This window comes from Micromys minutus, assembly GCF_963924665.1.
Source record: "Micromys minutus genome assembly, chromosome: 3".
NCBI classification, from domain to species: domain Eukaryota; kingdom Metazoa; phylum Chordata; class Mammalia; order Rodentia; family Muridae; genus Micromys; species Micromys minutus.
This window is the reverse complement of record NC_137972.1, coordinates 60,863,298-60,887,814: the sequence shown is the minus strand read 5'-3', so window position 1 is coordinate 60,887,814 and position 24,517 is coordinate 60,863,298. Positions and strand designations below refer to the sequence as shown.

At 37.7% G+C, this 24,517-nt stretch overlaps 1 protein-coding gene across 1 annotated transcript in view; it reads left to right on the top strand.

The window, feature by feature from the left end:
- Positions 1 to 24,517, top strand: part of GABRA5 (gamma-aminobutyric acid type A receptor subunit alpha5) — a gene marked incomplete at its 3' end in the record, with an annotated part of 92,149 nt that overhangs the window by 45,370 nt on the left and 22,262 nt on the right. Inside the window, exon 5 of the mRNA XM_080914687.1 lies at positions 11,071 to 11,153. Within this exon, the coding sequence (XP_080770813.1) occupies positions 11,071 to 11,153 (83 nt within the window). The remainder of the gene's footprint in view (positions 1 to 11,070; positions 11,154 to 24,517) is intronic.

Here is a 24,517-nt window from a genome sequence, read left to right as displayed (position 1 = left end):
CCTTTTGAGATGATTACATTTATGCTGATTTTCCTAACATAAACAAAAATTGCTGACATCTTCTCCCCAACAGCTGAAGAGGAACAAAAATACAAATAAATGGTGCACAGCTCCATGGGCATTTTTAGCTCAGTGTAATTCTGGTGGTTGGACTCATGTAGATTCCAGTTATACCCAAGCATATAAAATGAGTCAGTTATCCTCAGAACAACCCATGAACTCTGTAACTTGAAGTAAGTTGTAGGATTTGTGTGTGCTCATTTCTGAAAAGAATGTAAGCTATGCTATATCAATAGTAAATGTTTGGGAGAAAAATGAGAAAATTTTGAGACAGGATCTTGCTATTTTTTCTGAGGTAGCAATGACCTCCAAATCTTATTCTCACAACTTCTGCAGTGTTAAGTCTACAGAATTGTTCTGGATGCAGTACTTTTTTCTTTTGATGTAATTAAATTTTTTAATTGGATATTCTCTGTATTTATATTTCAAATGCTTTCCCTTTTCCCCTTTCCCATCCCCCTCCCACCTCTCCTTGCTTCCATGAAGATGCTCACATGTCCAACCACCCACAGCCACCTCACCACCTTGCATTCTCTTACACTAGGGCAACAAGCCATCACTGGACCAAAGGTCTCTCCTCCTATTGATGCCATACAATGCCATTTTCTTTTTACCACATACACAACTGGAGCCATGGGACTCTCCATCTATATTCATTGTTTGGTGTTTTAGTCCCTAGGAGCTCTGGGGGTTTGGGTTAGTTGATATTGTTGTTCTTCCCATGGGTTGCAAACCCTTTAAGCTCCTTCAGTCCTTTCTCTAGCTCCTCCATTGGGGTCTCCTTGCTCAGCCAAATGGTTAGCTGCAGGCATCCTTATCTGTATCAGTAAGGCTGTGTCAAAGTCTCTGAGGAGGCATCCATATCAGGCTCCTTGCAGTAAGCACTTCTTGGTATCAGCAATAGTAACTGGGTTTGGTGGCTGCATATGGGGTGGATTCCCAGGTGAGACATACTCTGGATGATCTTTTTACAGTTACTCAGTCACTGCTCCTATATTTGATGTTGTATTTCCTGCCATGAACATTTTTGTTCTCCTTTCCAAGAAGGACTGAGGCATCTGCATTCTGCCCTTCCTTCTTTTTTAGCTTAATAAAGTCTGTGAATTGTTTCTTGGGTATTCTGAGGTTTTGGACGAGTATTTACTTATCAGTGAGTACATACCATCTGTGTTCTTTTGTGGCTGGGTTACCCCCCTCAGGATGATATTTTCGACTTCCATCCACTTGCCTAAGTATTTCATGAAGTCAATGTTTTTAATAGCTGAGTAGTAATCCATTGTAGAAATGTACCACATTTTCTGCATCCATTCCTCTGTTGAAGGACATCTGGGTTCTGTCCAGCTTCTGGCTATTATAAGTAAGGATGCTATGAACATAGTGGATGTTGTGTCCTTGTTGTATTTTGGAGTATATTTGCTATATGCCCAAAAGTGTTATAGCTGGGTCCTCAGCTAGTACTATGTCCAATTATCTGAGCAACAACCAGACTGATTTTCAGAGTAGCTATACTAACTCACAACACCAACAACAGCAGAGGAGTGTTCCTTTTCCTCCACATCCTTACCAGCATCTGCTGTCACCTGAATTTTTGATCTTAGCCATTCTAAGTGGTGTGAGGTGAAATCTCCTGGTTGTTTTGATTTGCATTACCCTGATGACTAAGCACGTTGAACATTTCTTTCGGTGTTTCTCAGTCATTCGGTATTCCTCAGTTGAGAATTTTTGTTTAGTTCAGTACCCCATTTTTTAATAGGATTATTTGATTATCTGGGGTCTAACTACTTGAGTTCTATGTACATTTTGGATATTCGTCCTCTATCAGATGTAGAATTGGCAAAGATCTTTTCCAAATCTGTTGGTTGACATTTTGTCGTATTGACAATGTCCATTGCCTTACAGAAATTTTCCAATTTTATGAGGTCCCATTTGTCATTTCTTGATCTTAGAGCATATGCCATTAGTGTTCTGTTCAGGAATTTTCCCCCTGTGCCTATGTGTTCTAAGCTCTTTCCTACTTTCTCTTCTACTAGTTTCAGTGTACCTGGTTTATGTGGAGGTCTTTGATCCACTTGGACTTCAGCTTTGTACAAGAAGATAAGAATGGGTCAGTCAGTCGATTTGCATTCTTCTACATGCTGACTGCCTGTTGAACCAGCACTATTTGTTGAAGATGATGTCTTTTTTTTCCATTGAATGATTTTTGCTCCATTGTCAAAGATCAAGTGACCATAGGTGTGTGCATTCATTTGTGGGTCTTCAATTCTATTCCATTGATATACCGGTCTGTCTCTGTACCAGTGCTATACAGTTTTTATTATGAATGATCTGTAATACAGTTTGAAGTCTGGGATGATGATTCCCTCAGAAGCTCTTTTATTTTTGAGGATAGTTTTTTATATCCTGGATTTTTGTTATTCCAAATGAATTTACAAATTGCTGTTTCTAACTCTATGAAGAATTGAGTTGAAATTTTGATGGGGATTTTATTGAATCTGTAGATTGCTTTTGGCAGGATGGCTATTTTTACTATATTAATTTGGTCAACCCATGAGCATGGGAGATCTTTCCATCTTCTGAGATCTTCAATTTCTTTCTTCATAGACTTGAAGTTCTTGTCATACGGATCTTTCACTTGCTTGGTTAGGACCACACCAAGGTATTTTATATTATTTGTGACTATTGTGAATGATGTTGTTTCCCTAATTTCTTTCTCAGCATGTTCATCCTTTGCGTACAGGAAGGTTACTTATTTGAGTTAATTTTATATATAGCCATTTTGCTGAAGTTGTTTATCAAATTTATGAGTATGTGGTGGATTTTTTTGGGTTATTTAAGTATAATATGTCGTCTTCAAATAGTGATATTTTGACTTTTTATTTCAGATTTGTATCCCTTTGAGCTCCTTTTGTTGTGTAATTGCACTGGTTTGAACTTCCAGCAATATAATGAATGGTCGGAGGAGAGTGGGCAGCATTATTTTAGTGGTATTGATTCAAGTTTCTCATCATTTAGTTTGATGTTGGCTACTTGTTTGCTGCATATTGTTTTTACTATGTTTAGGTATGGGCCTTGGATTCATGATCTTTCTAAGACTTTTAGTATGTGTTGAAACTTGTAAAATGCTTTCTCAGCATCTAATGGGATGATCATGTGTTTTTTTTCCCTTTGATTTTGGTTATATAGTAGATTATGATGATAGATTTTCATATATTGAGGTATTCCTGCATCCCTGGGATGAAGCCTAATTGATTATTGTGAATGATCATTTTGATTTGTTCTTTTATTCAGTTTGCAAGAATTTTATTGACTATTTTTACAGCTATATTCATAAAAATTGGTCTAAAATTCTTTCTTTGTAAGTGTAATTGTGGTTTAAAAGAATGAACTAGGTAGTGTTTCTTCTGTTTCTATTTTGTGGAATACTTTGGAGAATATTGGTATTAGGTCTTTTATGAAGGTCTGATAGAATTCTGCTCTAAATCCATCTGTTCCTGGGCTATTTTTTCCATTTGGGAGGCTTTTGATGACTGCTTCTATTTCTTTTAGGTTTATGGGACCATTTAGATAGTTTATCTTTTAACTTTGGCACCTGGTATCTATCTAGAAATTTATCTATTTTATTCAGATTTTCCAGTTTTGTTGACTGTAGGTTTTTGTAGTAGGATGTGATGATTTTTTCCCTCAGTTTCTGTTGTTATGTCTTCCTTTTCATTTTTGATTTTGTTCATTTTAATAGTCTGTGCCCTCTAGTTAGTCTGGTTAAGGGTTTATCAATATTGTTGATTTTCTCAAAGAACCAGCTCATGGTTTTGTTGATTCTTTGTATAATTATTTTTGTTTCTACTTGGTTGATTGTAGCTCTAAATTTGATTATTTCCTGCCATCTACTCTTCTTGGGTGCATTTGCTTCTTTGTGTTCTAGAGCGTTCAGGTGTGCTGTCAAGCTGCTAGTGTATGCTCTCTCCAGTTTCTTTTTAGAGGCACCCAGAGTTATGAGTTTTCCTCTTAGCACAACTTTCATTGTATCCCATAAATTTTGGTATGTTTTACCTTCATTTTCATTAAATTCTAAAACATCTATTATTTCTTTATTTCTTAATTGATCAATTTATCATTGATTAGGGCATTGTTTGGCTTTCATGTGTATGTGTTTGTTGTTTTCATTGCTGTAGAAGATCAGCCTTAGTTCATGGGGATCTGATAGGATGCATGGGATTATTTCAATCTCCCTATTTCAGTTGAGGCCTGTTTTGTGACTGATTATATGGTCAATTTTGGAGAAGGTGCCATGAGGTGCCAAGAAGTAGTTATATTCTTTTGTTTTCAGATGAAATATTCTATAGATGTCTGTTAAATCCATTTGTTTCATAAATTCTGTAAGTTTCACTGTGTCTCTGTTTAGTTTCTGCTTCCATGATCTGTCTATTGATGAGAGTGGGGTGTTGAAGTCTCCCATTATTATTGTGTGAGATGCTACATATGCTTTGAGCTTTAGTTTTTTTTTGTTTGTTTGTTTTTTTTTAAGAATGTGCGTGCTCTTGCATTTGAAGAATAGACATTTAGTATTAAGAGTTCATCTTGATAGATTTTTCCTTTGATGAGTATGAAGTGTCCTTCCTTATCTTTTTTGATAACTTCTGGTTAAAAATCTGTTTTATTCAATACTATAATGGCTATTTCAACTTGTTTCTTGGGACTGTTTGCTTGCTAAATTTTTTTCCTGGTCTTTTACTCTGATGTACTGACTGTCTTTTTCCCTGAGTTCAGTTTCCTGAATGCAGCAAAATACTCAGCTCTGTTTACATATCCAGTCTGATTGTCTATGTTTTTTTCTTGGAAAATTGAGTCTATTGATGTTAAGAGATATTAAGGGATAATAATTTTTCCTGTTATTTTTGTTTTTAGTGATAGAATTATGTTTGTGTGACTATTTTCTTTTGGGTTTTTACAAGATGATTACTTTCTTGTTTTCCCTAGGGTGTAGTTTCCCTCCTTGTGTTGGAGTTTTCCATCTATTTCCTCTGTAGGGCTGTGTTGGTGGACAGATATTGTGTAAATTTGGTATTGTTGTGGAATATCTTGGTTTCTCCATCGAAGGTAATTGCAAGGTGTACTGGATATAGTAATCTAGGCTGACAATAGTGTTCTCTTAGGGTCTGTATGACATCTGTCCAGGATCTTCTAGCTTCCCTAGTCTCTGTAGAGGAGTCTGGTGTAATTCTGATGTGTCTGCCTGTATAATTTACTTTACCTTTTTCTCTTACTGCTGTGTATAGCACTTTTAAAGGGTGAAATTCTACAATTGTACAAGTAAAAGCATTTAATGCAATGTTTTGGGGGGAAATTAAAATTTAGGATAATAATTGAAAATGTTTTGTTTTTCATTGAATTTAGTAAGGTTCTAGTGTGTAAAATGTTTTCCTGTGCCTGTCACTCTTCCCACTCTGATCCCCTATCCTAGCAGCCCTACTGGTCTTAATTATGCCAAGCCATTCTGTTGGTGTGAATGAGATGTAGTAAGTTCTGAGTCTGGATAATGAGGTATGACAATAATTGGCCTCCAGGAGGAAGTCTATGTGCAGTTCTGTGCTAAATAGAACACAGCATCTGTGGATCTACACTAGTCACTGAATGGGCACAGTTTATACGACATATGCCACCTATGTGGAGCTGATCCAGCTGGCAATGACTTTCAGGTTCCAGCACGCACTCTGAACTCATCTCTCTTTATATGCAATATAGTTCAATGTTGTATTGCTACTGAGGATTTGAAGACACAAGGCTTCAGTATACTATTATATATTATTTTCATATAATTAGGGATATATTTGCACAAGCAATACTCACAGCATATTTTATTGGTGATTGTTCATGATACTGTCCTCTGCTTGTGTGAATGTTGGAACCAGCATACAACAGGACAGACAGAGAAACCCTCACAGAAATTTTCATTTGACAGTCCTGAGAAAAGAAAGCTTCAGTCTCTGCTGTTCCTAACTCCAGCCTTGGAATAATCATGTGGAATTTAAAGCCATCCCTCTTGTTCTTTTTTTTCCCTCTTTGGTCCTTGAGCCCTACACTTCTATTCTGATCATTTGGAGGCTCTTGACAAAATATGTCCAATTGCAGCTTTGATCTTTAGCTTGTACACTCCTGGTAAGATATAACATAACCATAAGAGAAACAAGCTATAATGTGTCATGTCATCAAATGTAGCTTCACTGTTAGCAATTTTCCCTCCATGTCATTTCTCCTCATGATTTAACATGAAAGGTAAGAATTAAAAAGGCAACTTCTTCCCCATGAGTACCCAATTTCATCATGGCATTCACATTCTGCAATTTCTCTCTCACAAGTCACCACAAACTCATATACTGAACATAATACAAGGGCGTTCTCTCAAACTTTCACAAGCCATGAATCAAAAATTGGTCTCACAGGTACAAACAAAATGAAGATGTTGGCAGAACCATACTCCCCCTAGAGGCTCAGATACACATTACCATCATTTTCCGAGCTGTGTCCTTTGCTTTTCTTTATCAGGACTCCTGCCTGCATTGTCAAGCTAACAGTACAACAACTCAACACTCCTCCATTTTCAGCTGTGCTCTTCTGTCTGGTTTCATTTTCCACCTCCCTCCCCCAGGAATTCCTGTGATTTCTTTGAGTACACTGATGTTCTCTCCATCTCAAGATGTCCTATTTACATCCACAAAACCTACTTTCTTGTGCATGAGAATATTTACATGCTGTGGAGATTAATGGAAGTGTTATTTAGCTTCCTAAAATCATGTACACATCCTGCTTCCTTGTCACGGTAGAGAGCATTCAACTGAGCGTTCTGCTACCATACAACAGGATCTGTTTCCAGTAGCTCCAGACTTGCTTCAGATTCTGCCCTGTGATATTTGTGGATTTTTTCTAACAGTTAGCCTTTGACAGTTCTCCACCTGCTTCTCACCACTTGCCATAGTTTCTTTTCAATGACATGGTTAAGGCAACTTATATAAAAGTTAATTGGTGGCTTACAGTTTCAAAGGCCATGTCCATGATCATTATGGCAGCAGGCAAGGCAGGCATGCTTCCGGATCAGCAGCTGAGAGCTTACATACAATTCAGAAACAAGAGGCAGAGAGAGCTAACTGGAAATGGCATGGGATTTTAAAACCTCAAAGCTCACCCCTAGTGACACACCTCTTCCACAGGACAATACCTTATGATTACTTTTTCAAACAGTTCTACCACCTGGGTGCCAAATATTCAAATAAGAACCTATAGGGGATATTCTCATTCAACCACCACACTGTTGCAGAGTTGTTAGTTACTCATGGTCTTTCGATCCCAGGAAACCTAGGCTTTTCCTGTCAGCCCATTGCTAATTCTATTTCCATATTTTCAGATTTTGTTACAGTAATGGCTCTTTTCTGAATGTATTGGTTTCTTCCTGGTACTGCAATTAATTGTCACAAATGTATTTTTTTAAAACACATCGAAACCTATTGACTTATAGTTCTGCAAGTCAGAAGCCAGAGAAGTCTTATGGGGTTGTATATCAAGGTGTTGGCCAGGTGCATTAATTCTGGGAGCTCCAGAGGTGATTCGTGTTTCATCTGGTTCCTGGAAGACACCTGCATTTCTGAGTCCTTGGCGCCATTCTCATATCTGCTTCCAGTTACTTGAATTTCTGAACTCTAGGCTTTATCATTCTATATCTGCTCTGTCTCTGCATCTCTGCTGAGACTCCTGCTCTTTTATTCCTCCTATAAGAAGCAATGGGATTATACTCGTCTACTTGAATAATCTAGGACAATTGCCCCACTCTGAGAAACTTACATTAATACTATCTGCAAAATACCTTGTGCCATATGAAGTGAGTAGTCCTAGGTCTGGGAGAGCTGTTTATTTTCTTAATGCAGTGTGTCTGTTCTCAGCACACCTTCTGCTGTAATATTGCCATGGGAACAAGAAAGCCTTCAATCTTTAGTCATTTTGTTGTCCTTGAACTTCCTTCCTTGATCAATCCTTTTTAACCCTTTGTTTCATATCTTTTTTTCAGAGTATACATTCAACTTTTTCCTCTCTTTTCCAAATGAAAAGACTGGACTAAAGAAGTTAGACCTTTTTATAAATATCACACAGTTAATAAAATGTATCTACTGGATATGATTGTCTAGACTATTTGAAAATGTCTTCTACCTTTGAGGACACCAGTGACCAAGCTGGAAGCTCCCTAGTGAGTTTAGGGTCCTATAATCTCATATGTGACATGAAACCAATTAGAAACAATGACCTCTACTTGCAAAGTGCCCTTTTCCTTATAAATTAAGTTGTTGTGCAGACATTGTATCCTTTCTTGTTAATGCTTGAATTGCCTTAGAATATATTAGTAAAACAGAAAAATGGACCCTTGGAAAACAAATACCATATGCCTGTAATTTCTAGTAATTTATAAATTTCTGTCAAAAGCATAATTCTGATTCCTTTGAGCGTTATTTACTGTTCTAAATTAGGTGTCTCTTTTCGGACTGAGCCTGCTTGCTGAAGTCTTCTGTGCTGTATGGCATAGTGGAAGGAAGCCACAGGGGCACGAAACTCTCACAATCCTCTTCTTTCCTATGCTCACTGTCATGTTCCTTGATGCTGATACTTTGTCATATGGATTCTGGTTCCATTATTGAATGTCTCTGTCCATTGCTGCTTTCTCTAATATTTATTAAATTTTCTAAGAATCATAGATAGTATCTTTATTATGTCTGGATACTATTCTCAAAGGATGTGCTTTTTAAGTTCTTACTCTCCTAATTCTGGTACATTAATCTCTGTTTCCATTGCCATTTCACAGTTTTGGATAACATCTCTCTTTTATAGTTTTTGGCAGAAGCTAGTCCTTTCAGTTAGTTATCCTGTAAAATACTAAGAGTAGAAGGAAAGTCAGTCAGTTATGAGCTAAGCTAACAGATATGCACAGAATGCATATTAGAGTTTTAATGTAAGTGTTTCAAAGCCATAAGTGTGATAATTTGTGATATGGGTGATAGTTCTGCTTGAATGTGTAGAAGATACATTTTTATGCCAAGAGTCATAAGGCAGTAGGTACACACATAGAAAAACTTCTAATGAAAGGTTCCAGATGGTATATTAAGTAAACAAGACCTATCAGAATGTTTGTGCATATCCAGCATCTATCTATCTATCTATCTATCTATCTATCTATCTATCTATCTATCTATCTATCTATCTATATATCTATCTATTGCACACACTCATAGTACAGATTATATCCCTTTCAAAGCCATCTCTGCATCTGCATCTGTATATGAAAACTGGTAACATTTCTGCTTGTCCTGTACTCATGCCCCTTGGTGCTTCACTCTTTCCCTGGGTACTGTCCTGGAAAACAGTGTCAAAGAATTTCCTCATGTTGATGGGCATGCACTTCCATCCTGCTTACTCATAGAATTGCTAGATTGGCTATTCAGGCTGCAGTGGTCACCTGTGATTAATGTTACCAATTTAACAACAGACTGATCTGTTTTAACAAAAGGAAGTTGTAAAAGCCAAAATGAATGTTTTTGCATTTCATTTGCATCCTGTGATCTTGAATAACATCTCTGCTTAATATAGCAAGCAATGAACAACTGTTAGCTATTTATTTTCTGCACTAAAAGTAGGGTTTTAGAGGAAGTCAAATGTTTCATATTTTTATTTCATCTTGTGTAATTAATTTAATTTTAAATAATGGAATAGAGCACAAGAAACAAAAAATAAACTCAGTACAATTTAGAATTTTTCCAAATTAGCAAAACTCCGTAGAGACATAAAAGCATGTGTATTATTGTTTTGTATTGTACAACACAATGCCAGATGTTGAATAATATACAAAGCAAAGAGGCCTATTTATTCCTTGCCATGGAAACTGAAACATCCTAGGTAATTTGTGTTACCTCTCTAATGAGGTAATGATATAACAGTGGCTGGAGCATGTGTGGAAGAAACTCATGGTGGGATGAGAAACCAAAGGAAACCAAAGTCTATCCTGGCACTTGTAGCAACCTACCCTTCAAAGAACTAAATCAATCCCTCTAGAGTGGTTCCCTGAGTGACCAATCATCACCTACAGAATCTTAACTCTTAAAGGCTCTACTAAGTCTACACTACCATGCTAAAGACTTCTAGCATATAAATCTTTAGGAATCCCACTACACTAGGGATGTGCCTCAGCATTCATACCCCATGGAGCAGTACTATGCCATCTTACAGAGCAGAGCCTGCAGTCATAGGGTAGGTTCTAGATGCTATAGGAACTTCTCTGCAGAAGGAGGCCAGCAGCTTGAGCCCTACTCATGGCTCTGCCATAGTATGGCATGTACATTGCCATGTAGTAGCTGTAGTAGACCTCTCTGTTCTACTGTGGTGATGGAGGTTAATATAGCCAGAGCATTCACACAATGACTGGCATGGCATGAGCAACCATGGCCATCAGCCTTGTAGTCAGTGAAATTCTAATGTGGAAGACTAGATTTTGACTTAAGAGGCTAATAATCAGATTGTGTCAAAAATTGCTATTGCAATACAAGTTCCTTTCTGGACCATTAAGCAATGAAAAAAGCAGAGTCTGGTAAAGATTTGATTGTACATTTATTTACCTTGCATTTATATCTTTTAAGTGCATAAACTATTTAAGAAAATAAATGCATTTTTATCCCTGTCAAAGAAAGTGTGTTAGACAATGATGAACAAGGGGTAGGAAGTGGCAATTCATCACTGGAAAAGCACCCCAGATGGCATTATGAGTGATGATGTGTATATAGTCATACACATCACGCCACAGGGGTTCTGAATGGTTTGGGGTCACACCTATACTCCCGGTGATGCTTCCTTCAGCACAACAATGTAATTTAGTGGAAATAGTTAGACAATTTCATAAAAACATTCATCATATTTTTAAATACAAATTGCTTTGTGGGAGGAAGAGGTGGGACTTTTTAATCATCTTCTTTTACTTTTCAGCCTGACTATCTCTGCTGAATGCCCAATGCAGCTTGAGGACTTCCCAATGGATGCCCACGCTTGTCCCCTGAAATTTGGCAGCTGTAAGTTATTTTCATATGTTAAGAAGCATGGGTGTACTTGGGGGTCAAATCTGCATTAATTCAGAATTGGGTTTAATCTGTCAGTGCATATGGTGGGATCTGGTTTTTCTGGAGACTCTGGGTGTGCACTATCCATCCGTGTGTTTATCTGGAGATTCTGAGTGTGCATTCTCCATTCCAGTGTCATCTGTACCATGAGAACTGGTGCTGTGAGCATCATAGATCAAGATAGGCTGGTTGTGTGTGAAGAAACCAAACAGTCTAGAATGTGTATGACTGATGTTTTCTTAAATCTTTGCTAGAAGCACCTTTTACCAGCCTTATTTTGCAGAGACCCCTCTCCTCTGTGTTCTTCATAAATTAGGTTATAAGCCTCCCGGTTTCGAGTATGCAGCCAGTGACTTTTTTTCTTGCAGTGCTATGCTGACTTTCTTGTAGGCTCTGGTAAGTTCAGTGATCTTGTCTTTAATGTATATGGTCTCTACTCATTCAGAACACTGGAGTTGTAAGTCAGTTGTGTCTTCACACATGACCAGCTTATCCTGATCTATGATGGATGCTCATGGCACCAGGCCTATAATGGTACAGACCACATGAGGAGTATAATTACTTGACTAAGTGGTCAAATCAAAATATAGTAGGTGCACACTTCTCAGATCTTGTGGATATTTCTGGGTTCTAGTCACTAAGTTCCAGTCCCTGTGTGTGAGGTTGTAACTTAACTACCTACCCTCCTCCTCTTCCCCTTCCCCTTCCCCCTCCTCCTCTTCCCCTTCCCCCTCCTCTTCCTCCTCCTCCTCCTCCTCCTCCTCCTTCTCCTCCTCTTCCTCCTCCTCCTCCTTCTCCTCCTCCTCCTCCTTCTCCTCCTCTTCCTCCTCCTCCTCCTCCTCCTCCTCCTCCTCCTCCTCCTCCTCCTCCTCTTCTTCTTCTTCTTCTTCTTCTTCTTCTTCTTCTTCTTCTTCTTCTTCTTTTCTCCTTCTCCTCCTCCTCCCCCTCCTCCTCCCCCTTCCTCCTCCTCCTTCTTTTCTACCTCTATGCCCATATGACCTGAAACTCTCCATTTATGCTTTTTGCACCCTATAGCCCTGCTTTGGACTGTATCTCTAGCTTTCATTTTATTTTTTATTTTGGCATAAGATCTCACTATTTAGCCCAGGCTGCCTTGTATGAACTTCCTCTCCAGGCTTACCTTGACCACTATGATCATCTTGCTTTAGTCATTAAAGTGGCTGGGATTACAAAACTCTGCAAGGCCTCTGTTCAAGTTTCATTTTTTTTGAAAACAGACGCTATTCTTTGAGATTAAGCTTGAAAGGTAGGGGTTATTGAATTTTGGATAACTTACCCCTTGACCAAGTGCCTGAAATGTCATCCAGGCTTGCTAAGCTCCCAGAATAGATTCATTAGCTATTCTTTGTGAATGACTTGGACATTAAGTATACTTAAGGCAATTGTTCTTTGTGCTTTCAACCATGTCTTTGTTCTTTGACTTTGAAAGGTTACTTATAGTCTGTATTGGTGTGAATTTCTTTGTGGTTTGAGAGCTGAGAGAGCATTTTGGCTTCCTGGGTCTATTTGTTCATCTCTTCCCTAGACAGTTCAGCGTCCTTTCTGTCTTCTGAAGCTTCATAGTGTTGGTCCACTTAATGGTGTCTTATAAATCTCTTAAATGTCTTTTTTTCTCATCCTTTTGTGTCTTTTTTTTTTGCTTAATAATTTCCTATGACATATCTTCAATTTTACCAGTTATTTCGTGTACTTTTTCTAGTCTGTTGTTGATTCACTTTATTTAATTCTTTAGTTTAGGTGTTGTAGTACTCCACTTTATTGTTTCTGTGTGGCACTCTTTCGTATCTTCTTTTTTTTTTAAATTGTACTTTGTTCATGTGTTACTTATCTGACTTTGGTGAACTTGTTTACAGTGGTTATTTTGAAGATATTGGTAAGAAGTCATAAAACTTTATTTGAGTCTTATTTTTAATTTCATCCCATTTTTTACCATATTTAATTATATTCTTTGTTATTTCCTTATCTACCTATCCACCCATCATTCATTCATTCATTTATATTGGAAAATACCTTTCGCAAAGCATTGTTTTTATATTTCGTTTTCTGTCACTATGACAAAATTTAACATAATCAACCTGTAAAGAAAAAAATACTTTTAGATCAAATTATTTCAAGGTTTTAGTCTGCAATCCTTCAGGTTTCTTTGAGTCTGTAGAAAGATGGCATTTCTTACTAGAATACATGGCAGAACAAAAATACCCACATCACAAGACAGAGAGCAAAGAGGAAAGGAAGTAGGTGAATCCCCAAATTTATTTCAAGGGCTTACCATCAATGACCCAAGTACTTCACTTATGTAGCTTCCCAATATATGACGCAGGGAGCAGACCTTTAGTACATAAGCCTTTGAGTGACATTGAAGAACTTACTGTGACTGTCTTCTAGTCTTCATGACCTGTCCTCATTCATTAAACCTCTTGATTAGACAGTCTGAACCTCATCAAACTTGTCTAAGCCACCCACATTGCTTTAAGCAACTCTGATGTGTCCTGTGCTTGCTGAGTCCTCTTAGTACTGAAGGACTCAAGGGCTTCTTCTCAAGCAGCCTTAAGAAAAAGTTGCATCACTGGAATTGCCACCTAGCACTTTTATTCACCAGAAGAAGCTAATGAGTGGGGGATGGAAGTTGCTGTCTAGCTGTGAGCTGCTGTCCAGCTGTGAGTTCCATCAGCCTGAATCTTTAGTAATCACTGACAATTAGTCCCCTATTTATCCCCTAGAGGAACCAGCATAGTGAATCTCTGAACTACTGTTTTCACTTTCCAGATTCTTCTTTCTGTGTATGTATTTGTTGTTGTTTGCATCATTTTGAACTGAGCTCCAGCTCTATGGCTGCCACCAGCCCAAGCTGAATTACTTCTGCTCACTGGCCTAGTGCCTGCCCCTTTGTTCTTAGCCAGCAGCAGCTTTCCTAACTCCTTCAGTTAACAACACTTACTGTAAGATGAAACAGAAACCTGTCCCTATGGAAGCACATATAAAAGTCTGGATGCTCTTACCTGTACATTACAGAGACTGTGAAATTTAGGGTGAACTTACATATTTTTACTCCAATGTATAGCTCCATATTTAAATGTGATATTTATAATAGTTATAAATTAAAATATTATATTTGCTACCTTTATATGAAATGAGAATATGCTGTACAATTAAAATATCTCACACACACACACACACACACACACACACACACACACATTTGAATAGGGTTACATGGCTTCAGTCCCAGACTCTCCTGGCTGCAGTGCTGTGGTGAGGTGGAGGATTGGGGTGACTGCACATCTATACACATCAGAGTTCTGGCTTCAGTCTGGACTAGTCCCTGACAGATTATGCTCCTCCCTTTGCAGCTATCAGGTTTCTCAGCAGGACAGAGAAATCCTGCTTGACTTACAGCTTCCTCCATCCAGGAAGCTGATACTTCTTAGCATCAACTCTCCTCAGCATCTTTTTACAGGGATCCAGATAATACTTGCCTGATTTTTACCATCTACTGTTCCTGGAAGTGAGCCTTTCTGACCCAAAGGCTTTCATTATAGATTACCCTATGCTTCTAAAAAGAGGCTTGGTTACAGGAGATAAGTAAATTTGTATGATGAGTGAAACATTATGTGGAAGAAAATATTTTCTTTATTTATTTCAAACTGTTACGTTCAAGTACTCTAGAGCAATGGCAGCATTTGGCTCTTTGGGGAGCGGTAGTATAAAGAATTCTCACCAGTACTTCTCGGAATCACTTGTGGGTGACAGTCAACACTAGTGATTTTGAAGAGGGGACATTGAATCTGAAGGTCCTCAGGTAGGTCACCTGAAACCCCTGAGTCCGACAGCTGAAGGAACAGGAATCAGTCCTATCTCTAGAACATTAACTGCAGTTTAAATTTATGCTGCTCTTTATATTTGAAGATTATGGTTTGATTTGATCAAAAACAAAACACAAATACTCTTTTTTCTTTGCCACACCATGAGGCTGCTCTGGTCACTGGGTAGATGAATCCAGGCCACTGGATTCCCAGATTTAATGGCAATGATGTGCTAGGCAGACAGCTCAAAAGCAATTTTGGATAAAGAAAGGTATGTGACAGCCTAATTTTTTTCATCACTAAAATTATCTCATATTTGTCAGGCAACCAACTGTGGTGAAATCACTTCTCACAATCAGAGATGCACACAAACCTAATGGAGGCTGCTCATTCTCTCCTTCAGAATATCAGCACCACACATAAAGCAAAGCCAGCAGGGACAGGGACTGACCTCAGTAGAAATTTGAGATTGTCACGTCTGATTTCCTTTAATGTCCTTGATATTGTGAAGATGGATTTGAGTTTTTTCCAGTGTTGATCATTTTATTTACAGTGTCTGTCAATATCACCATGCGTACCACCACACACCGTGTTTCAATACAATTGACTGAGAACTAGAAAACCCTGGAAAACTCATTCCTCAGCTCGTAAGCTTCATGTTCAAACACTCTAATTTTAAGAAAGAAATGCTATTCAATTAAATGGGTTTTTATTTTTCTTTTATCTTCAGATTTGCTCAAAAAAAAAAAAAAAACAAAAACATTAGAAGCTTTTCCAACATGTCCACTTATGCTACTTATGCATATGAGCATGCTGAAGCTCAATGTGCAAGTGTAAATGAGTTTAAATTACTCAACTCAACAGTTCCTTGCTATGAGGAGACAAAGGAATGCAAATGAGGGTCTCTGAGCCGGAGTGAGCCTCTATCATGGCTGCCTCTCCTCCACTGTTCAAATTAGTTCTATCTTACAGATAGGCCTTCCTAGACCAGAAAGAAGTTACTTAGTGATAATGGTATGGCTTCCATTTGCTGCATGAATGTCCTAATTCTTTTATTTATTTTATCTTTAGAATAGTGCATTATGTATTCGTTTAAATTTTGAAATAATACTTGGGATTAGAAAACATTTACTAAGTTACAATTAGACATTTCTTTGGTATGGAAATTGGTTATGTATCTCATATTATGAGATTTCAGTGCATCCCAAATATGGATATCTGAGCCTTTTCTTGTCCCCAGGGAAACAGTGGCTGCACAGTCTCTAAAATGCTGGTATATATGAACATCAAAGTCATGAAGTCTAGAAACACACTGATGTCTTACCCATGTATGTGTGAAGTTCAGATTTGTTGAATAATAATGCAGACACAGTAGGTAAATTTTTTTTTTTTTTGTGATCTGAATGATTGTGTTTCTTCCTATTCATGTTTGTAAACTTAATTCTCAATGCATCAGAGACAGAGTTAGGAACATGGTCAGCAGGTTATTACATTATGAGGACAAAGCCTTGAGGAGTAGGATTACTAACTTACTAAAGAGCTCTTCTCATCCTTTCTGTCTTATGAGGACATGCAAGAAAATACAGGAACTACGTTGGAAGAAACTAAACTTAACACTCCTTAAAAATACTTTGTGTACGGCCTTAATTTGTTATGGCTGCTAGTTATTATTTAACCATTAACAATACTTATATTTTATGTTTATGAACAGATTAATACATTCATTTCTCACACTTGGAGGCTGGGAAGCTCAAATTCCAGTTGCCATCAGAATTTGTATGTAGGAAGGTTTGCTTCATGTTTACCCAAGGCTGTCCTTAACTTAAAAAAGTAGAAGGAACAAGAGACCTCCTTGTATCTGTTTTATAAGGGCACAAATCCTATCTTGAGGGCTGGCTCTATTACATAATCTATTTGAGTGCTAATGGCCTACTCCTCCAGAATGCTAATCCAGTATGAGTTTTGGAGGACTGGGCTGTCACTGGGGCAGGGCAAGCTCTCTGCACTGTACTGAGTGCACTGAGAAAATTTCATAAATGACCATAGCCTTTCCTCAATGAGCTGACTCTGGAAACATACTGGAGATTGACTATGTAACTTTACAAGGTTAGAAGAGGCTACTGGAATTTGCAGATGATAGAGCTATTTCATAATTAAGAGCATGTTTTGAAGGGAACCTGGTAGAACCCATAGAAAAGAGACCTGAGTGTGAATGAGGGCAAAATACCAGTCAAGGTCATGAACATGAGGAAGTTACAATAATATCACAGAAAGCCAGTAGCCATATGATCTGGTATGAAAGTAGCATTCCCCTAGAAACAGAGAGGAGAAAGGATTGTTGCCAGAGCTTAGAGCTAGCAATCAGTAGATGTTAGAAAAGGATACAAAATCAGTTCAGCCACAAGAATGAAATTTAGTGACTCCATTAAACCAGATACACTGAAACTATTAGATGAGAAAGTAGGGAAAACCTTAGAACACATAGGCACAGGAGAAAATTTTCTGAACAAAACGCCAATGGCTCAAGCTCTAAGGTCAAAGATTAACAAATGGGACTTAATGAGATTGCAAAGTTTCTTTAAGGCTAAGGACATTGTCAAGAAAACAAAACAGCAGCCAACAGAATGGGAAAAGATCTTTACCAACTCCACATCAGATAGAGGCCTAATATCAAAGGTATACAAAGAACTCAAAAAACTAGACACCAGAGAATCAAACAACCCTATTAAAAATGGGGTACAGAGCTAAACAAAACGTTCTCAGTTGAGGAATATGGAATGGCTGTGAAACATCTAAGGAAGTGCTTGACATCCTTAGCCATCAGGGAAATGCAAATCAAAACAACCCTGAGATTCCACCTCACACCAGTCAGATTGGCCAAGATCCAAAACTCAGATGACAGCAGATGCTGGCGTGGTTGTGGAGAAAGAGGAACACTTCTCCACTCTTGGTGGGGTTGTAAACTGATACAACCACTCTGGAAATCAGTCTAGCGATTCCTCAGAAAATTGGACATAGTACTACCTGAAGATCCAGCTATTCCACTTCTGGGCATATACCGCAGAGACACTCCAATATACAACAAAGATGCATACACCACAATGTTCATTGCAGCTCTATTTATAATAGCCAGAAGCTGGAAAGAACCCAGATGTCCTTCAGTATATGAATGGATATAAAAATTGTGGTACATTTACACAATGGAGTACTACTCAGCTATCAGAAACAATGACTTAACTAAATTTTCAAGAAAATGGATGTATCTAGAGAATATCATCCTGAGTAAGATAACCCAGTCACAAAAGAACAGACATAATATGCAGTCACTGATAGTGGGATGCTAACCCCAGAGGCTTGGACTGCCCCAGAAACAACTCACAAACTGTGTGAAGTTCAAGAAAGAAAGAAAAAAAAAAACAGGCTCAATCCTTACACACTAAGAAAACATTGACAAATTCCGGGTTACATCCTGTTTTACATGTACTTTTTGCTCATTGTAACTAGTAAGATCTTAATGCAAACCTTAAAAAAATGCTTAAACATTTGTACATTTATCTTTGTTTTTTTTAAAAAATAAAGTTTTTCAATAAAAAAAAAGAAATTTAGTGACTCACTATAAAGCGCATAACCATAGTGGACAATAACATGTATATTTCAACATTGTGAATTAATTAACATTCTTGTCAAAAATGATATATTACCCAATTGAATGTCTTAAATGTAAACATAGATCAAAATGATATAAATAACTTTTAAAAAGAGAAGGCTTATTTGAGGAAATAAAGGCCAGACCGTAAATCCAACAGGAAGGGCAATTAATATGAAGTGCACAGTGGTAGCAGAGTTGGTGATGTCCCTTGAGTCAAGGGAGAGTATATTGCCAAGACTGTTCATAGAGATTGAAAAAAGATGGGGGCACAGAGGGGTGATTGCTCAGACAAAGATAGAAGGCAGAAATATAGGACACCATTTGGTAGCAATAGTGTCCAATAAAGAAATTCAAATGTGTACCATATACAAGGGGCATTGTTTAATTACTATAGCATGATATGAATACCAGGTACTTGGAAAACAGTTTTTCTTGAGAGATTTGAAGTGACCAGAAGCAGCTTCTGTTTGGTTGGTCTATGATGAACAGGACATTGCTAGGACATTGCACATTTAACTTCACCATATATTATTGTGTAGCCTTCTGGCGCCTCTGAGAGACAGACAGACAGACAGACAGACAGACAGACAGACAGACCGACAGACAGACAGACAGACAGATAGATAGATAGATAGACTGATCATTTTGTTTTTACAGGCTGTTTGGAAGCCCATTTCTCTTGCTCCATATCTGGTCTGATTGAGTCCCATATGCATGAAGAGGAGTATCACTGACTCTTTAATGCTCTCTCAGCATCTTGCAAAGCCCAGAGTACCTTCCTTTTCTGGCAGCCTTGACCCTATTCCGCATCTTAGATGGTAACAGTGAAACACTTTGCTGGTTCACTCTCCTGCTTATAAATTTCTTATCCCTTAGCTGATTTTCATTAGCGGGCAAAGCCCAGTGGACCAATGTGGCATTTTGGACTTGAAGCAGGGATGCTGATCTTCTAGGATGACAGTGATGCTGCATTGATGGGCATTTACCCTTTGCAGTGTTGCCTTTTCTACATTTTGTTAATGATGTGCTGAGTGTTGACATGACCTCTAGCATTCTGCACTGTAGAAAGTCACATACATGCCTGATGGGTGGCCTGTTCTTCGGAGTAGTGAACTCTTAACTCTTGTGTTTCTACCCTTGTTGTATAATAGAGATAACAACTAGAGATATGAGTTTTACATTGCTCAAATCATACCCATTTAAAATTACAATTGTGATTAAATTCTAATGTTCATTTTCAATGTCAGAGTAAATTAATGCTGAGCTATATAAACATCTTATATATTGACCCGAAGCTGATAAGTGTCGCTACATAGCTAGAAGACAAGGCTATTACTGTCCTCATAGACTGTATAAGGGTCTGGACTTAAAATGAAAAATTAAAGTCAAAGTTTGGTCATAGCTCAGAAGTGTGTACCTAGTTTGTGTGAAGCTCTGCATTGGATCCACAGCATTCCTGAAAAGAAGAAGCAAGGAAGAAGGGAGAGAAGATAGGAAAATCGAAGAAAAGGATAAAGAAAAGAAAAAAAATATGTGCAAGGGGGTTTCCATGAGACTAGATTTGACAGCAAACTAGAATCCTTCTCTATATCTGCACACATTAATATGAGCTATTAATCATTAAACACCTACTGTGTATAAGCCACTTATTTACTAAATATATAATATTTATGTCTATGTTTTGTCCTCATTTTGACCTGTTAGAAGTAGGTATTGTTTATTCTATACCACAGATAGGTAAGTATCTATAAAGTGCTAACTCCTTGTCACTTTGGGAGCTAACATCAGTGTGACTTTGTTCCTTAAAGATCATGGTTTCAGCCTTGTCAGGAAAGGGATGATGGTACTATTGTCTCCCCATAGATCTGTGGTATTACATGAAGTCAAAAGTGTCACTGGGGGAAAGAGGCCTAGGAATTAACAATATATATTCTGCAAGTTACCTGTAGGTGGAAATGCCTGTAACTTTCCTGCAGAGCTCTGCTCATGCCTGCCAAAGAGGACAAGTGTGAGTCTTTCTGAAACTCTAACTTAAAGCAAATGGCACTCAGCAGACCTCACTGTCAATGTATTTTAAAAGCTATTTTATTGGGTTTTTATACCTTACCCTTTTTTCCAACCCTTATTCCACACTAATCCTTTCCAATCTCCCAACACTAGGTAGATGAGAAAAAAAGAAGGAAAGGAGTATGTAGATTTCTATAGAATACTTCCTGTGATTAGGGGTCTTGAGTTCCTTGGGGACCAGCCCAATCTTATCATTCTCATGATATCCAATTTTTTCTTCTTATCCCTTTGCTCATAATCTTTTGATAAACCAAAATAACAGCCAGAACAATCACCAGCCTTCTCAGAGTGTCCCCTTCTCCTCTAGGTGCTCTTCCATTTATACCCAGTCCAAAATTCCCAGTATTCCCAACATAAACTATCTGTAGCTGGCAAAACCACACCTCTACTAGTACATTTGGCAAATCATAATCACCTACTGTGAAACAGCTTCTGATCCCATACCTGGGATCAAATAAAAAACATTCACATAACATAACTGAATTAAAAAGAAAACACCAAAACTCTTACTATGACTCACTCTTTACTATATTGTCCCAGCAGACATTACAGGTTTAAACAAAGAGAATTTAGTGTTGTCTGTTAACATCCAAGCTGCCATAAACACGAGTTGCCATTTCTTTCACCCTTAACATAATCAGGAGAGCTGAATTCAGCCATGTTGAACTGACAAGCCAGTTATCACATGGTCTTTGCTGTTGTAGTAGTTGACTTCATTAATACCAGAAGTATGGATAAATCTTTTAATCTTAACAGTTTGAAAGTAAGAACTTGTAAGTTATAATATATTCACTCTGTAATTTGAATCACAGTTACTAGTCTGCTAAACCCTACTGGAAGATGAGTACTGATTTCTCATCTTATCCTTCAACATCAAAGACAAGCTTAGAGAATTGTATCTATCAAGGAGCAAAGTGCAGTGTGGCTTCCATCCCATGTGCTCCTCCCAGAACTCCATCTTGATAGCAACCTAAGGTCTATCTTTGGACATAATGATTTCCATGTCCCAAAAGAAACATCAGCAAATGTGTGTTACCACCAGCCCATTGCTCTCAGAAGACAGACAAGAAAGATGAGGTTGGAGAGTTTCATACTTTAGAAGGTTAGGCTGTCATGGCTGTTAGGGCCACCAGTGTGGCTCTAGACTCCATGACTCAACTACATATTAGGTTTCACAGGAACTACCAAAGCCTACCACTCTTAAGATCATCTCCATGCTTTGTGTGACTTCCTTTGCCCCATGTCACTTATTCCCCATCTCTTTCTTCTTTAGCCTATGGACTAGACTGTAATACAAAAAATTCCTTTCTCTCCAAGTTGCTTTGTTTATGGTGTTAAATGTAGCAACAGAGAATCAACTAGAACACTGAATATTTCCTAACTCCTTGAGTAGTTCTCTGTCACAGTATCTTCGTGCCCCAAGCTCTTTATGAGCTTTCGGATTTACAGTTCTCGACTAGAATCCTAGTCACTGTGAGAGGGTCTGTTAACAGCAATGCTTGCTCCATGTATGTGCAGCCCTATTTAGAGGTCAGGTACAGAGTCCCTCCATTTAAGCAAGTATAGCAAAGAAGAGATAGAGAAGAGGTGCTTGGGACAAGGGTATACAACCAGTCAGAGGAACCCTGGGAAAATCAGGGACTATACTAGTTTGTTACCCTCATTTGACCAGAATCCAGATGTGTATCTTGGAGGCAGAAGATAAATAAATTTTGCCTCTCAATCCGCTCAGTCAATATTTTTGAAAGGAGAATTGAGTCCATTGATATTTGAAGTTATTACTGAAATGTATATGTGTTAATTAGGGGTCCATCATGTTGTTGATGTTTGGTGTTGCTTATTATTGTGTTCTCATTGTTATTTTGGCTTTTAATGAATATAGCTTTCTATTTTTTCCATGAATAAAATTTCTTTCTCTTTCAATCCATGGCAGATAGTTTTTCTCAGTTTTTTATTTCAGGTTGATTGTCACTTGGGATGCGTTGCTCCAGGCTCTTCTTGTTTTCAAAGCTTCCACTAGGAAACATGTGTTAGGATGATGGCTTCTCCTTTATATGATATATGTTCTTTTTCTCTTGCAGTTTTCAATACACTTTTCTTTGTTATATCTTAGTGTTGCAACAATCATACATTGTGAAGATTTCCTTTTCTAGCAATGTCTATTTGGTATGTCTGTGTGTTTCTTATATTTGTGTGTGTGTGTGTGTGTGTGTGTGTGTGTGTGTGTGTATGTGTGTGTGTGTGTGTGTGTGTGTGTGTGTGTGTGTATTTCATTAGTTTGGATTAGTTTTCACCTTTGATCATGTGGAAGATTTGGTCTATGCCATTGTATTGAGATTATTCTACCTCATATGTGTCTATAATTAAAAGATTTTGAATTTTTTCATGATATCCCACATTTTATGTGTTTTAAAAATTTTTAGTGTTTTTTTTCTTATCTGATCTAGAGCCTCTATTTTTATCCTTGAAACCTGTTAGTTTATCTTCTGTTTGATTCCTTCTACTTTTGAGGACTGCCTCTGAGTTTTATAACTGTGCTAGTTCTATCTTCACTTCAGCTTGAACCATCTACTGTGTCTCTATCTTCATGAATAAAGGCAATATATAGCAAAATATAGCAGTATATAACAATATATAGCAAGCTCACAAATAATATCGACCTAAATGATGAGGGATAAGAAAGCACTTCCTTAAAAATCAGGAAAAGGACAAAGTTGTCCACTCTGTACATATGTAACCAGTGTAGTTAGTATTAAAACCTTAGCTAGAACAAAAAGGCAATAGAAGGAAATCAAGGGTATACACCTGGGGCAGTAAATTCTCCATGTATCTTTATTTGTAGATTATATTATTTTGTATATAACCTAAAATCTCTACTATAAAACCTCTATAGCTAATAACCAATTTTAACAAAGTAGGATGGTACAAAATTAGCACACCAATTCAGTAATGTTGATATATACAAATGACAAACACACCAAAAAAGAACTCAGGGAGTGGTTCCTTTCACTGTAACTTCAAAAATATAAAGTATTTTGTGATAAATGTAACCAAACAAGTGGAAGACTTGTATAATAAAATCCTTAGGACATTATTGCAGTACATATTAAAAAATGATGGTTTATCTTTTTATCGACTCCCAAGGTCTAACTTGGCAGATGCTAATCTAGTTTGGAGCTGAATACATGGACTCTGTCACACGGTCCATGAACTACATTCTCCATGAGATGCCCTTCCCAGGTGGTTCACTCCATCTGCCCAGGTGTTTCTGCTTCGGTGTGTATCCTTACCTCATGGCCTGGCACAAACATGACTCTACTGCCCAATAGCTTTTCATGTTAGGTTTATATAATAAATTCTCAATCCATAAACCCTCTACACAATATGATTACAACCAATGGACAAAGATACAAACTTCCCTTCTATATGAGATAAAATGACCTACAGAAAACCTTAAAATATTCATATCTAACTATTGCCAATTAAGTCCACCTTGGCCTAAGCCTGCTTTCTCCAGCTCCATCTTGATTCTTCCTTTTCAATCTCTGTTCCTCTTCCATTTTTCTACAGTTTTCTGCCTACCTCTACACTGTCCAATCATGTATCAACTTAGCATAAATATACAGATTGAAGAAAAAATGAAAGATGACACCGGAATATGGGACGATCTCCCCTTAACATGCATTAGTAGAAATAATATTGTATTAATAACTGTCATAGCAAAAGCAGTCTACAGATTCAATGCAATCCCTATCAATATCCTAGCAAAATTCTTC